This window comes from Bombina bombina, chromosome 1 (genome assembly GCF_027579735.1).
Source record: "Bombina bombina isolate aBomBom1 chromosome 1, aBomBom1.pri, whole genome shotgun sequence".
Lineage (NCBI taxonomy): Eukaryota > Metazoa > Chordata > Amphibia > Anura > Bombinatoridae > Bombina > Bombina bombina.
Genome location: NC_069499.1, coordinates 363982077 through 363998060, shown reverse-complemented (window position 1 = coordinate 363998060; position 15984 = coordinate 363982077). Strand labels below are relative to the sequence as shown.

The window sequence follows — 15984 nt, the reverse complement described above, 5'->3', positions numbered from 1 at the left end:
TGTTTTTTGTCAATTTTAGCATTTGCATTCTTAACCATTCCTGAAACTGCTATATGTGGAAATAAGATATTTCTGTTTAAATGTTGTTATTTTTTTCTTTTACATTTTACAAGATGTCTCAATCTGATCCTGTCTCAGAAGCTGCTGTAGGAACCATGCTGCATGAAGACAGTTCTACCAAAGCTAAGTGTATCTGTTGTAAACTAGTGGAGATTATATCTCCAGCTGTAGTATGTAACAGTTGTCATAAGCTTTTGCATGCAGAAAAGATTTCTATTAGTGCTAGTACAGTATCTGTTGTTCCTTCAACATCTAAAGTACATGATATCCCTGTTGATATGAAAAATTATATTGCTGATGCGATTCAGAAGGCTATGGCTTCTATTCCGCCTTCAAATAAATGTAAAAGGTCTTTTAAAACTTCTCATAATACTGATGAAATTTGAAATGACCGATAACATACTGATATATCCACCTCTGATGAGGATCTCTCTGATTCGGAAGATCCTACTTCAGATATTGACACTGATAAATTATCTTATCTTTTTAAGATTGAGTATATTCGTTCTTTGTTAAAAGAAGTGTTGATAAGTTTGGATATTGAGTAAACGTTTAATTTCTGTCTCTAAACCTCCTGTGATTACTCCTGAGGGTTTTCCTTTTCCTGATGCTATTTCTGATGTGATTGCTAAGGAATGGTCTAATCTTAGTACTTCTTTTGTTCCTTCTTCAAGGTTTAAAAAGTTTTACCCTTTGCCAGTAGCTAAGTTAGAGTTTTGGGGGAAAGTCCCTAAGGTTGATGGGGCTATCTCTACTCCTGCTAAGCGTACTACTATTCCTATGGAAGATAGTACCTCTTTTAAGGATTCTTTTAGATTGGAAAATTTCATTTATTTAAGGAAAGCGTATTTACATTCTGGCTATATTCTCAGACCTGCCATTTCTATGGCTGATGTTGCAGCAGCATCAACTTTTTGGTTGGATAGCTTAGCACATGGGGAAAAAGATTCTGATTTACATAGCATTGTTCGTTTGCTTCAACATGCTAATCATTTTATCTGTGATGCTATTTTTGATATCATCAAGATTGATGTTAAATATATGTCTTTGGCTATTTTAGCTAGAAGAGCTTTATGGCTCAAATCATGGAATGCTGACATGGTATCTAAATCTTGGTTACTATCTCTTTCATTCCAGGGTAATACTTTGGTTCCCAGTTGGATTCTATCATTTCTGCTATTACTGGGGGTGAAGGTTTTTTTGCCCCAAGATAAAAAGTCTAAGGGTACATCTAAAGCTTCTAATCGGTTTCGTTCCTTTCGTCAGAATAGAGAACAGGAAACCACTCCTTCCCCTAAGGAGTCTGGCTCCAATTGGAAGCCATCTTCAAGTTGGAATAAATCTAAGCCTTGTAAGAAACCAAAGCCAGCCCCCAAGACTGCATGAAGGTGCGGCCCTCAATCCAGTTCTGCTGGTGGGCAGCAGATTGAAATTATTTCAAGACGTTTGGGCAGGTTCCGTTCAGAATCATTGGATTCAGAATATTGTTTCTCAGGGGTATCGAATAGGTTTCAGAATAAGAGCTCCTGTGAGAAGATTTTTTCTCTCTCACGTTCCAACAAATCCTGTGAAAGCTCAGGCCTTTCTGAAGTCTGTTTCAGATCTAGAATTTTCAGGGGTAATTGTACCAGTTCCACTTCATGAACAGGGTCTGGGTTTTTATTCAAATCTATTCATTGTCCCTAAGAAGGAAAAATCTTTGATACCAGTTCTGGATCTGAAGTTTTTTAATCCATTTGTAAGGGTCCCAACTATCAAGATGGTGACTATAAGGACTATTCTGCCTTTTGTTCAGCAAGGTATCTTCACATTCTGATTCATCCAGACCACTATCGGTTTCTGAAATTCACTTTTCTAGACAAGCATTACCAATTTGTTGCTCTTCCATTTGGTCTAGCGACAGCTCCAGGAATCTTTTCGAAGACTCTGTGGGCCCTTCTATCTGTAATCAGAGAGCAGGGTATTGGGGGGTTTCCTTATTTGAACAATATCTTGGTACTGGCTCAATCTTTTCATTTAGCAGAATCTCACATGAATCAACTTATGTTGTTTCTTCAAAAACATGGTTGGAGGATCAATTTACCAAAGCGTTTCTTGATTCCTCAGACAAGGGTCACCTTTTTAGGTTTCCAGATAGATTCAGTGTCCATGACTCTGTCTCTAACAGACAAGAGACTAATGAAATTGGTTTCTGCCTGTTGAAACCTTCAGTCTCGATCATTCCCTTCAGTGGCTTTGTGTATGGAAGTTTTAGGTCTCATAACTGCAGCATCGGACGCAATCCCCTCTGCTCATTTTCATATGAGACCTCTGCAGCTTTGCATGCTGAATCAATGGTGCAGGGATTATACAAAGATATCACAATTGATATACTTAAATCCCAACATTCAACTCTCTCTCCTGGTGGTTGGACCATCATCGGATTATTCAAGGGTCCTCTCTTGTTTGTCCTTCCTGGACTGTGATTTCAACAAATGCAAGTCTCACAGGTTGGGGAGCTGTCTGCTGGTCTCTGACAGTCCAAGGAGTTTGGAATCCTCAAGAGGCTAGGTTACAATCAATATTTTAGAACTCTGTGCTATTTTCAGTGCTCTTCAGGCTTGGCCTCTATTAAAGAGAGAATCATTCATTCGTTTTCAGGTAGACAATATCACAACTGTGGCATATGTCAATCATCAGGGTGGGACTCACAGTCCCTTAGAGATGAAAGAAGTATCTTGGATCCTTTTCTGGGTGGAATCCAACTCCTGTCTAATTTTTGCCATACCTATCCCTGGTGTAGACAGTTGGGAAGCGGATTATCTCAGTTGTCAGTCTTTACATCCAGGGGAGTGGTCCCTCCATCCAGATGTATTTTATCAGATTGTACAGATGTGGAGTCTTCCTGAAATAGATCTGATGGCTTCCCATCTAAACAAGAAGCTTCCCAGGTACTTTTCCAGGTCCAGGAATCCTCATGCGGAGATGGTGGATGCATTAGCAGTTCCTTGGTTTTACCAACCTGCTTACATTTTTATGCCTCTAGTTCTTCTTCCAAGGCTGATCTCCAAGATCATAATAGAACAATTGCATGTGTTTCTGATAGCACCAGCTTGGCCTCACAGGTTTTGGTATGTAGATCTTGTCCGTATGTCCAGTTGCCAACCTTGGCCACTTCCTTTAAGGCCAGACCTTCTGTCTCAAGGACCGTTTTTCCATCAGGATCTCAAATCGCTAAATGTTAAGGTATGGCATTTGAACACTTAGTGCTTAGTCATAGAGGTTTCTATGACTCAGTGATTAATACTATGCTACAGGCTCGTAAGTCTGTTTCAAGGAAGATTTATTATCGGGTTTGGAAATCCTATATTTCATGGTGTTTTTCTCATAAATTCTCTTGGCATTCTTTTAGAATTCCTAGAATTTTGCAGTTTCTTCAGGATGGTTTGGATAAAGGTTTGGTGCAAGTACTTTGAAGGGACAAATCTCTGCTCTTTGTTTTATTTCATAGAAAGATTGCTAAACTTCCTGATATTCACTGTTTTGTTCAGGCTTTGGTTCATATCAAGCCTGTTATCAATCTCTCCTCCTTGGAGTCTTAATTTGGTTTTGAAGGCTTTGCAGGGTCCTCCTTTTGAGCCTATGCATTCTTTGAATATTAAACTACTTTCTTGGAAAGTGTTGTTTCTTTTGGCTATCTCTTCAGCTAGAAGTGTTTCTAAATTGTCTGCTCTCTCTCTATTTGTATTTTTTCTTGGTCCTGCTCTCTCTCTTTATTTGTATTTTTTTCTGGTCCTAGCAAAGGTCAGAAAGCCTCTGCCATTTCTTTGGCATCTTGGTTACAGCTTTTGATTCACAAGGCTTATTTGGAGGCGGGGCAGTCTCCGTCTCAGAATTACAGCCGCATTCTACTAGATCAATTGCCACTTCTTGGGCTTTTAAGAATGAATCTTCGGTTCATCAGATTTGCAAAGCAGCAACTTGGTCTTCTTTGCATACATTTACTAAATTTTACCATTTTTATGTATTTGCTTCTTCTGAAGCAGTCTTTGGTAGAAAAGTTCTTCAGTCAGCTGTCTGTTTGATTCTTCTGCTTATGATTTAAGTTTTTTACGTTTAAGTTTCCAGGTTGCATTTTACCACGTGTGTGCAGCAGACATACAGAAGAGTCACATCAGGTCACACATATATAACATACTGTCTGCTGCTTCACCCAATTTTTGCAATATACACCTGAGACTCAGCAGTCTGGCCCGCTATACTGAGAAGAAATTAGCCCAAGAGCGCCATAAGTACTGCTGCTCTTTGGTACCAGATTGCTCACTTAAAGACAGCATTTTTAAAGTCCATTTTCAATCCCAGATGGAAGAACTTGTCCAGACACTTTACGCTTAGGATAACATCACCTCAAGATTGAAATGGGTACATGACTTTGTCCTGTGGAGGAGAGTGTGTGCATTTAACAATGGATTTTTTTGGTGCATATTTTTTATTTTTTTTCTATTTTTTCCCTTTTGAAGCATGCACATATTTAAACACCATGGGCTCAATATATCATCCATGGGTGGACGGGTACTCCCCTCTCCACCCGGCTTCTCCTCATGCCAATCACGCGCGGGCATGAGCTGACAGGGGAGATTGAAATTCTCCACCTAAGAGGTGAAGAATAGTGCAGGAGAGCAGCGGTCTGATGACTGCTCCTTTATAAATCCTGACTGCAGCTTCACTTGTGCGAACCTACAGTCAAAGGGCTAGATAAAAATAGCCCAATATGGCACCAGTGTTTTGCAACAATGTTTTTAACAATGTTACTTTTAAGTACCAGATGGCAACAGTGTTTGCAACAGTGTATAACACTGTCACTGCCATATAGTGCTTAAGACGCATACATACTCCTGAGTATATCTAGACATGTTCTTTAACAAAAGAAAGTTTATTGGATAATGGAAATACATTGGAAACATTTTTTAAAACTGCATGCTCTATCTGAGTAATGAAAGTTTAATTATGACTTTATAATTTTAAGACGACAATCGAAAGTGCTACAATGCTGCAAAATATTCATAGGGATCCGCGACTATTAACTCCTATGCTGCCACATAACCAAAATGCAAACTAACCTAACACCCCTTTAAACTAAACCTCTTTAGTTACAATAAAAAATAGTAAGATAAAAAAAATTAAACCTAAACTGCCACAACCCCAAATGCAATCTAACCCTACTCTACCTAACACCTAACCCCCCCCCCTCTAAACGAACTCCCCTAAATTACAAAACATTTTTAAAAGCTGTTTCGAAAAAATAAAATAAACTAAAGTATCCAGAATAAAAAACACACCATTTTACCTAAAACTACATGCCCTGTAAATTAAAAATCCACCCAAAAAAAAACAAAACACTAAAAATAATACAATAGGCATTAAAGGGAATAGTATACACCAATTTTCATATAACTGCATGTAATAGACACTACTATAAAGAAAATATGCACAGATACTGATATAAAAATCCAGTATAAAACCATTTAAAAACTTAATATAAATATAAAGGGATCATCTACAAACCATTTATGCAAAGAAAAATCTAGTGTACAATGTCCATTTAAAAGGGCTTTTTGTAGGGCATTGCCCTAAAGTGATCTGCTTTTCAAAACCTCCCCATCTACATTACAAGTAACCCCCACCCACCAGGATAACAAATTCTAACTAAAAAAAAACCTAGCCTACAAAATAAAAAGTAAAAATAATAAACTTTATTCTTAAAAATAAAAAACCCACCCCAAAAGTAGTACTCACCGTTTTGCAATCCGACTCCTCTTGATCCGACGTTGGGCCCTTTTCATCCTGGTGGCGGAAGCATACCTCGGTAGCTTCTTCTGCTGCCTCCGCTCCACAATCTTCTTCATCGTTGGGGCTCTCTTTATCCGACTCCTGGTGCCCGGGGGCCCATCTTCATGGAGGCGGACTTCGGCGGCCTTTTCCATCACCTCCGCTCTGCAATCTTCTTTTCTTCTGCTCTTCTCTGAGTTCTGGTCTTCATGTGGTAGCTGCTGCACACAGAAATTCTGGAAGTACGGAACCCCAATATATAGGGGTACCACTTTAATCCGATTGGCTGATTTTAAATCAGTCAATCCCTATTGGCTGATTTAAATCATCCAATAGCAAGAACATTTTTAAATTTAAATTCTAATTATCCTTTTCTATTGATATCTTGATATCCTTTATTATCAAACCAAGGTAGGCTCACAGGAGCTCAGGAGTGTGCACATGCCTTTAGCACTATGTGACTGCAGCAATATTTGTAGCAATATTATTTATTGTTTAATAATGGTGTTGCCCTATAGTTTTAAGTACGCACACATGCTCCTGAGTTCCTACGAGCCTACCTAGCTTTACTTTTCATTAAAATATACCAAGAGAATGAAGCAAAAGGAGTAATTAGACTTTTGTATACTTACCTGTTCTGAGTTCACAACAGGGGCTCTCCCAGGGCAAAGCTTTACTACACTCTGAGACTGCTCAGCTGCACAATTTTTGCTAGGGGGTCTGTATGGACACTTTCCTTTTTAAAAAGAAAAAAAAAAGTTTTTTCTTTAAATTGCATGTTCTATGTAAAACATGAAAGTTTATTTTTTTCCTTAACTGTACCTTTAAATATTTTATCGCTTGCAGATATTTAGATGTTTACAGATTTCTACTATAATGAGAGTCTGGTTCTGTTTTGAGAAGTTATTTTCTAACCTGAGGTTTTTCACCTAGGTTTCAAACGGAAATCCAAACGGTATGCAAGCAATTTCCTTGTGAGCCTTTCAAGTTTCTAGAGCCCACACTGCGCCTGGAGTATCTAGAGGGAGTGGCAATGCTGCGTGAGGCTGGTGTGGAGATGGGCGATGAGGAAGACCTCAGGTACAGACAACACATGGAATACCTGCTTGATTGTAATCTACTACCTTGCCAATCATCTAATGGAAAGGTGGTTTATGTGAGAACTGGTCCCATCTAAAGCTTTTCTTTTCATTCTTGTAGCTAAGGGTCCAAAGCTATTGTCCCTCTCGAGAGACTTTGTTGTCTCGCATCATCCTAGAAAAAAAACGTTTAAGTGAAATCTTGATGATGCCGTTTTAAACAAACACATTTAATAGGGCATTGATTCTCTTATAGAAAACAAATATATCTTGTATTGCATAACATTTATTTTTCTTAGGCTTGTGGAGATTTTTTTTTCTGTCCACTAAAACAGTATTTTGTAAAATAATTTCCCGTTAGTGAGTCTGAGGTATCCTGTCAAATTTTGATAATAAAAAATATTTTGTCCACTTTTGCCTATTTATACAATTATATTTGTATAAAATATTTTGGTAGTCTAATATTTATTTAACATTGGTTTATTTTGCTGGAAATACTAAATTAAAACTCAGTTAATAATTGTTTATGATTGTGTTGTGTGAGAACCTGACCTAGACTTATTATATGTTATTAATATAAAAGGTGCATATAAAATAAAATTGGAGGTATCATGCTAAAAGACTCTGTTATAAATTGACAAGTTATATTGTAATTTTCCATAGCTCCTTTATCTATGTTAACATTTCTATTTGTATGAATATTTGCTTTCAATATTGCCTATACAAGTCTCGATTGTATGTATGTTCATTTTGCACATTACCGCAATAAAAAAATAAAAATGAAAGGTGCATGAAACACAATTGGCTAGATTACTAGTGAAGCGTAAATTAACTCTCCCGCTTGAGCATTAATTGCACTAGAAGGAAGATTTTTGCGCTCGTAAAAGAAAAGCGCCAAAATCCAAAGTTAGAATATCCCGTGCGCGTTCACATATTCCCCAATAGAAGTCAATGGATAAACAAAAGTGGAAAAAACTCAGGCAAACACTATTACATTTCCTCATTTGCGTTAAACCAACATGAAAATATGAATATTTCATATTCCAATGTTCTGCACATAGCAGAATATTTTCTATTTATTCATAAATAAGTATTTCTACATATACCTGATGTTTTTTTGGTACATATATATATATATATATATATATATATATATACACAAAGAACATATTCTGCTATGTGGAGAACATTGGAATGTGAAATATTTACAGCAAATACATAGTTGAAACCTTTCTAAAATATGAATATTGCTTAAATATGCTTTTACATGTTTTCATCTACTTAACGACAAAGGGCTCCAATGTATTTGTGTTTGTGTATATATGTCTGTAAATACATATATACACACACTTTTTATATATATATATATATATAAACACATACATACATACTTACACATGTGTATGTATCTCTGTTAAAGCCCTTTGGCTGCCTTTTTTATTCTAGCACCTGAGACCTTATATCTTTGAGCCCTTATAACTTTTAAGTGCAATATTTTCTTTTTAAAGACACGATGAGTCCACGGATTTCATCCTTACTTGTGGGATTACGCCTCCTGGTCAGGAGGAGACAAAGAGCACCACAGCAGAGCTGTATGTATAGCTCCTCCCTTCCCTCCCACTCCAGTCATTCTCTTTGCCTGTGTTAGTGATAGGAAGAGGTAAAGTGAGGTGTTAGTTTAGATTCTTCAATCAAGAGTTTATTATTTTTAAAATGGTACCAGTGAGTGCTATTTTATTATAGGGTGTAGCCGTATTCCATGTCAGCCTCTAGAGTAGAGCTACTGGTGGCTTTAAAGCAATGGGAACTGGTGGGACATAATTCTCACTGCGCCTCCCATATTGTGTTGCTGCCCTTTCGAAGATGGCCTTAGCAAATATTAACTAAGGCCTTGTCTGTCTCCACAGAGCTATAGGAGGGAGAAGACCTCTTGATCCTGTGGGACCTATCATGCTGTCGGTCAGCATTATTTTTCTGGGCCACATAGTATCTCAGAAATGACTGTGCACTTCTTATCTGTTGGGATACATGGGCTCTCTGGGAAGGGCTTTTCCTATTGAACAGCGTGTGGGGTTTTCATGTGGCCATAACAACCGACACTATGATTTCAGTTATAACTGGGACTGTTATTTATGGGGGACATGGGCTCTTATAGGGAGGGCTCCCCTACCAGTCACTGTTTATGTGTACTGGGGGCAGATGCTGGGGGTATGTTTTACCGGAGCTTTGCAAAGGTGAACTGACCGGCGATTTTTTTGGGTGAACTGACCGGCGATTACGGCTTGCCTTATACAATCTTAGTCGGATGGCTTACGCGACGCCCACGAAGGGCGGAGCTTACTTTGGCGTGCTTGGGACTGTGAAACCGTGCAGCGATTTAGTATTCCAGAGTCCCGACTGTCTGTAAGACTCATCACAAGTGACGCCTCGACCGCATGGTTGCAAACTAAGCAGGCGGTCTTGGGCTTTAAGGGACACAATCTGGAATTTTGCCTAAGAGTGGTCGGTGGACCGTGGGGGCAGGTAGGCACCTCAGCAGAGCTGTTGAGGCGAAGAGGTGTTTTTTTCTTTGATTAAAAACGCATTATATAGATTTCGTCTAACTGATTAACAGTGCAATAAAATTGTTAGACGTTTTTCTTAAAGGCACAGAATCTTGTCATGTTCAAATGTATTGACAAGTATTTAGTTAGTGCTTATATTCATTGTGTATATTTGGCCATAAATTGAGGGTCTATATAATTTAAAGGAGCCAAGACCAATATTTTCTTGCTTTTTGCTATCATGGATTCAGATGATATCCAGAATGTTACATGTTCCATGTGTTTGAATGCCACTGTCGAACCTCCTGTTCCTTTTTGTCCCTCATGCATTGAGAGGGCTTTACACTATATATTTTGATAAAACTTTGTCCAAGGTGGATGCTTCTCAGGAGTCTACAGATGAGATGCAGAGTATGCCGCAGCTTTCTCCCCAAGCGTCACAGCCCTTAACGCCCGCTCAAGCGGTGCCATGTATTTCACCAGTTTCTGCAGCAATCACGTTAAAGGACATATCTGCAGTTATGTCCTCTACACTTTCTGATGCGTTATCTGCCTTTCCCATATCGCACGGCAAGCGTACAAGAAGGGACAACTACGTAGTCAATGCAGCCTCTGATACTATGATGGCGATCGCAGACGTACCCTCCTGGGGTTCTGAGGTGGAGGGTACGGAGGTCCTGTCCGAAGGTGAACTTTCTGACTCAGGGAGTGCCTTACCCCTGACTGATTCTGAGGTGGTTTCTTTCAGGTTTAAGCTTAAGCACCTCCGCCTATTACTGAGGGAGGTGTTGGTGACTTTGGATGATTGTGACTAAATAGTGGTTCCTCCAGAGAAATTGAGTAAGTTGGACAGATACCTGGAAGTTCCTTCTTACTCTGATGTTTTTCCAGTTCCAAAGAGGACTTCGAAGATTATTGCGAAGGAATGGGAGAGACCAGGCATTCCCTTCTCTCCCTCTCCCGTTTTAAAAAAAAGATGTACCCTATAGCCGACGCGGTTAGGGACTCTTGGCAGATGGTCCCTAAAGTAGAGGGAGCTATTTCTACCCTGGCCAAATGTACTACTATTCCTATTGAGGATAGTTCTGCTTTCAAGGACCCTATGGATAAGAAGTTAGAGGGTCTCCTTAAGAAGATTTACGTTCACCAGGGATTCCTATTGCAACCAGCAGCTTGCATTGTTACCAGTTACCACATTTACCAGTGCGGCTGCTTATTGGTTTGATGCTCTAGAAGAATCTCTTAAGACTGAGACTCCTTTGGAAGAGATACAGGATCGTATTAAAGCTCTTAAATTAGCTAATTTGTTTATTACGGATGCTTCTCTGCAGATTACTAAATTGGCGGCTAAGAGTTTGGGCTTTTCCATCTTAGCACGCAGAGCCTTATGGTTAAAGTCTTGGTCTGCGGATGTGTCATCTAAGTCTAAACTTTTGGCTATTCCTTACAAGGGGAAGGTCCTGTTTGGACCTGATTTGAAGGAGATTATTTCTGACATCACGGGAGGCAAGGGCCATCTCCTCCCTCAGGATAAAAAATCCAAACAGAGAGGTCGACAGAGTAATTTTTGTTCCTTTCAAAATTTCAAGGGAATCCCCCCTTCCTCTTCCTCTAAACAGGAAGGGAACTATTCACAAACCAAGTCCACTTGGAGACCCAACCAGTCTTGGAACAAGGGTAAACAATCAAAGAAGCCTGCTGCTGCTTCCAAGTCAGCATGAAGGGTCGGCCCCCGATCCGGGACCGGATCTAGTAGGGGGCAGACTTTCCTTCTTCATCCAGGCTTGGATAAGAGATATTCAGGATCCCTGGACACTAGAAATAGTGTCTCAGGGATACAAATTGGAATTCAGAAATTCTTTCAGGAAGGTTTCTTCTTTCACTATTATCTGCAGACCAGATTAAAAAAGAGGCGTTCTTACGTTGTGTAGGAGACCTCTCCTCCATGGGAGTAATCTGTCCCATTCCAATACAGGAACAGGGACAGGGGTTTTATTCAAATCTGTTTGTAGTTCCCAAAAAAGAGGGAATGTTCAGACCTATTTTGGACCTCAAAAGTCTAAACAAGTTTCTTTCAAGATGGAAACTATTCGTACCATTCTTCCGTTGATCCAGGAGGGTCAATTTATGACGACAGTGGATCTAAAGGATGCATATCTTCATGTTCCTATACACGCAGATCATCACAAGTTTCTGAGGTTTGCCTTTCTGGACAAACATTTTCAGTTTGTGGCTCTCCCTTTCGGTCTGGCCACAGCGCCCAGAATTTTCACAAAGGTTCTGGGGTCTCTGCTGGCGGTTCTAAGACCACGGGGCATTGCGGTGGCGCCTTATCTGGACGATATTCTGATCCAGGCGTCATCTTATCAACTAGCAAGGTCCCATACCTACATTGTGCTATCCTTCCTGAGAACTCACGGGTGGAAGGTAAATCTGGAAAAGAGTTGGTTAATCCCGCAGACAAGGGTACCCTTCTTGAGAACTCTAATCGACTCTATCTCCATGAAAATTTTTCTGACGGAGGTCAGAAGGTTAAAGATCCTGAATACATGTCGAGCCCTTCAGTCCAATCCTCAGCCGTCAGTGGCTCAGTGCATGGAGGTGATTGGATTGATGGTAGCGGCAATGGACATTATTCCGTTTGCTCGGTTTCATCTCAGGCCTCTGCAACTGAGCATGCTCAGGCAGTGGAATGGAGATTATACAGATTTGTCTCCGAATAACCCTAGATCAGGAAACAAGGGACTCTCTTCTGTGGTGGTTGACTCTGGATCATCTATCCCAGGGGACATGCTTTCGCAGACCTTCATGGGTGATTGTGACAATGGATGCCAGCCTTTTGGGATGGGGAGCAGTCTGGGGCTCTTTAGGGGCTCAGGGAGTATGGACTCAGGCAGAGTCTCTCCTTCCCATCAACATTCTAGAGCTGAGGGCGATATTCAATTCGCTTCTGGCCTGGCCTCAGTTGGCCTCGGCCCAATTCATCAGATTCCAATCAGACAACATAACGACAGTGACTTACATCAATCTTCAGAGAGGAACAAGGAGTTCCTTGGCAATGACCGAGGTAGCTAAGATAATTCAGTGGGCGGAGACTCGCTCTTGCCATCTGTCGGCGATCCACATCCCAGGGGTGGAGAACTGGGAAGCGGATTTTCTGAGCATGCAGACCTTTCATCCGGGAGAGTGGGAACTTCATCCGGAAATATTTTCCAACCTGATTCTCAGATGGGGTCGGCCGGTGTTGGATCTTATGGCGTCTCGTCAGAATGCCAAGCTTCCGAGATACGGGTCCAGGTCCAGGGATCCCCAGGCCGAGCTGATAGATGCTTTGGCAGTTCCTTGGTCTTTCAGCCTAGCATATGTATCCCCCCCGTTTGCTCTCCTTCCCCGGGTGATTGCTCGAATCAAACAGGAGAGGGCATCAGTGATCCTCATTGCTCCTGCATGGCCTCGCAGGATTTGGTATGCCGATCTGGTGGACATGTCATCTCTGCCACTGTGGAGGCTTCCATTGAGGAAGGACCTTCTCATTCAGGGACCCTTCCATCACCCGAATTTAGTTTGTCTCCAGCTGACTGCTTGGAGATTGAACGCTTAATTTTAGCCAAGCGAGGTGTTTCTGATTCGGTCATAGATACTTTGATTCAGGCACGTAAGCCTGTCACTAGGAAGATTTACCATAAGATATGGTGCAAATATCTTTATTGGTATGAGTCCAAGGGCTACTCATGGAGTAGGGTTAGGATCCCTAGGATTTTGTCTTTTCTCCAAGAAGGATTGGAGAAGGGGTTATCAGTGAGTTCCCTAAAGGGACAGATCTCTGCTTTATCTATTTTGTTGCATAAGCGTCTGGCAGATGTTCCAGACGTTCAATCTTTTTGTCAGGCTCTGACTAGACTCAGGCGTGTTTAGACCAATTGCTCCTTTTTGGAGTTTGAATTTTGTTCTTAATGTTCTTCAGGGGGTTCTGTTTGAACCTATGCATTCCATAGATATTAAGTTATTGTCTTGGAAAGTTTTATTTCTTGTTGCGATCTCTTCTGCTCGCAGAGTATCTGAGCTTTCGGCATTGCAATATAATTCCCGTTACCTTATTTTTAATGCGGATAAGGTGGTGTTGCGTACTAAACTTGGTTTTCTTCCTAAAGTTGTTTCAGACAAGAACATTAATCAGGAGATTGTTGTTCCTTCCTTGTCTCCTAATCCTCCTCCTCAGAAGGAACGTCTGCTGCACAATTTGGACGTAGTCCGTGCATTGAAATTTTACTTACAAGCGACTAAAGATTTTCGTCAATCGTCTTCTTTATTTGTTGTTTTTTCAGGGAAACGTAGGGGTCAGAAAGCTACGGCTACCTCTTTCCTTTTGGCTGAAGAGTATCATCCGCTTTGCATATTAGACTGCTGGACAGCAGCCTCCTGAAAAGATTACGGCTCATTTCACTAGGGCTGTTGCTTCCTCATGGGCATTCAAAAATGATGCATCTGTTAAGCAGATTTGCAAAGGCTGCAATTTGGTCTTCTCTTCACACTTTTTCTAAATTTTACAAATTTGATGCTTTTGCCTCGGCTGAGGCTGTTTTGGGGAGAAAGGTTCTTCAAGCAGTGGTGCCTTCCGTTTAGGTTCCCTGTCTTGTCCATCCCTTTTCATCCGTGTACTATAGCTTTGGTATTGTATCCCACAAGTAAGGATGAAATCCGTGGACTCATTGTGTCTTTAAAAAGAAAAGAAAATTAATGCTTACCTGATAAATTTGTTTCTTTTTAGACACGATGAGTCCACGGCCCGCCCTGTTATTTGAGACAGGTTTTTATTTTTGGTTAAACTTCAGTCACCTTTGCACCTTAGCTTTTCCTTTCTCTTCCTAACTTCGGTCGAATGACTGGATTGGGAGGGAAGGGAGGAGCTATATATACAGCTCTGCTGTGGTGCTCTTTGCCTCCTCCTGCTGACCAGGAGGCGTAATCTCACAAGTAAGGATGAAATCCTTGGACTCATCGTGTCTAAAAAGAAACAAATTTATCAGATAAGAATACATTTTCTTTTTTTTTTTTTTAAATAACTTTTATTAGATACTGTTATTATGAGTGTAACTGTACTTTGTGATGTATTTTTTATGTGTTCAACTTTTTAGTTGCGCGAAACATTTAACCAGAGTTCTGAAGTCGTGGTAATCATTCTAATATAAATCGCAATTGCACTCTCATAATCACATTTCCTTTCAATTCGTAATATGAGTGGTAAACCCAGATGAGTGCACACCCTCATAATATACCCCTTATTGCTCGGGCACAATCATTTGCGCTCCACTCGTAATCTGGCCCAATGTATTGTATGTACAGACAACTTTTGAATGTTTGAACTTAAAAAGACATATCAACACTAAAATATATAATAATAGAATTAGAATACAATCATTGTAGTGTAAACTGTTACTATAAATTTTTTCTTTAAAAATTCATAGAAAACTTTACATTTAAAAAAAAAAAAAAAAACAATTTACTTATATAACCAAATGTACTTTATTCTGTCATGTTTGAGAGTGTGCACATGCCTAAAGATCTATATGGCAAGAATGCTTCTGAGCACTAGATGGCAGCAGTGTTTTTACAATGTATAACGTTAAGTGTTCTTGCAAAAATCGCTGCAACCTATTGCCCATATACATGCATACTCCTTAGCCTGCCTACCTGCTTTTGCCCAAATGATACCAAGAGAAAGAAGTAAATTTGATAAAAGTAGTAAATTGGAACGTTTTGTTTTTTGTTTGTTTGTGTATTTTTTGTGTGCTTTATCTGAATCATGTCTCTTTAAAAACAAAGGTGTGCAATCTCAAAAACCGTTTTAAAATGATTGTACTAATAAGCTGCTGTGGTTGTTTCTGTAAGTCAGTTGTAAACATACATTTCCTGTCTGTTTCAATTAAAATATATACATCTTTAAATGAACATGTTTGTGCAAATTTCATTTTTGCCTGCAATGTCCCTTTTATTATTGGATGCTATTGATATTGATGGACCATAAGTATCATTGCATAGTGGTCACATCACAGTAAATGAGTCAGTTCCTATCTACTCCAGTTGTGTTGGTTTTGTTGTTGACTTGTTTTCTGTGAGCGTGTCCTGAATTCCTGTTTTTATTTTTGTAGTACTCCTAATGAGAAACTTCTTGGGCGCCTAGTAAAAGAAAAGGTAACTGTTTTCTAATCTCATTGCTGGGGAGAACACTGGCTTCTACTTAAATTTTGTTTGTGATTTTGCTAACTACTGAAAATTTGTTTTGTTTTTCTTAAGTATGATACAGATTTCTACATCCTTGATAAGTATCCCCTGGCAGTGAGGCCTTTCTACACAATGCCTGATCCTCACAACCCTGTAAGTAACATGATTTGTGTCATTGAGCTATGGTGGTTGCTAAGCATTTCAGTATGCACAAGCTACAATGTTATTAGTCTTTTTATCTATGAATTGCAGTGGAACATCCTCAACATTTA

At 39.8% G+C, this 15984-nt stretch overlaps 1 protein-coding gene across 1 annotated transcript in view; it reads left to right on the top strand.

Annotated features, from left to right (window-relative positions):
- Positions 1–15984, top strand: part of DARS1 (aspartyl-tRNA synthetase 1) — a 436414-nt gene that overhangs the window by 404794 nt on the left and 15636 nt on the right. Inside the window, exons 13-15 of the mRNA XM_053698254.1 lie at positions 6802–6948; positions 15640–15682; positions 15785–15865. Of these exons, the coding sequence (XP_053554229.1) occupies positions 6802–6948; positions 15640–15682; positions 15785–15865 (271 nt within the window). The remainder of the gene's footprint in view (positions 1–6801; positions 6949–15639; positions 15683–15784; positions 15866–15984) is intronic.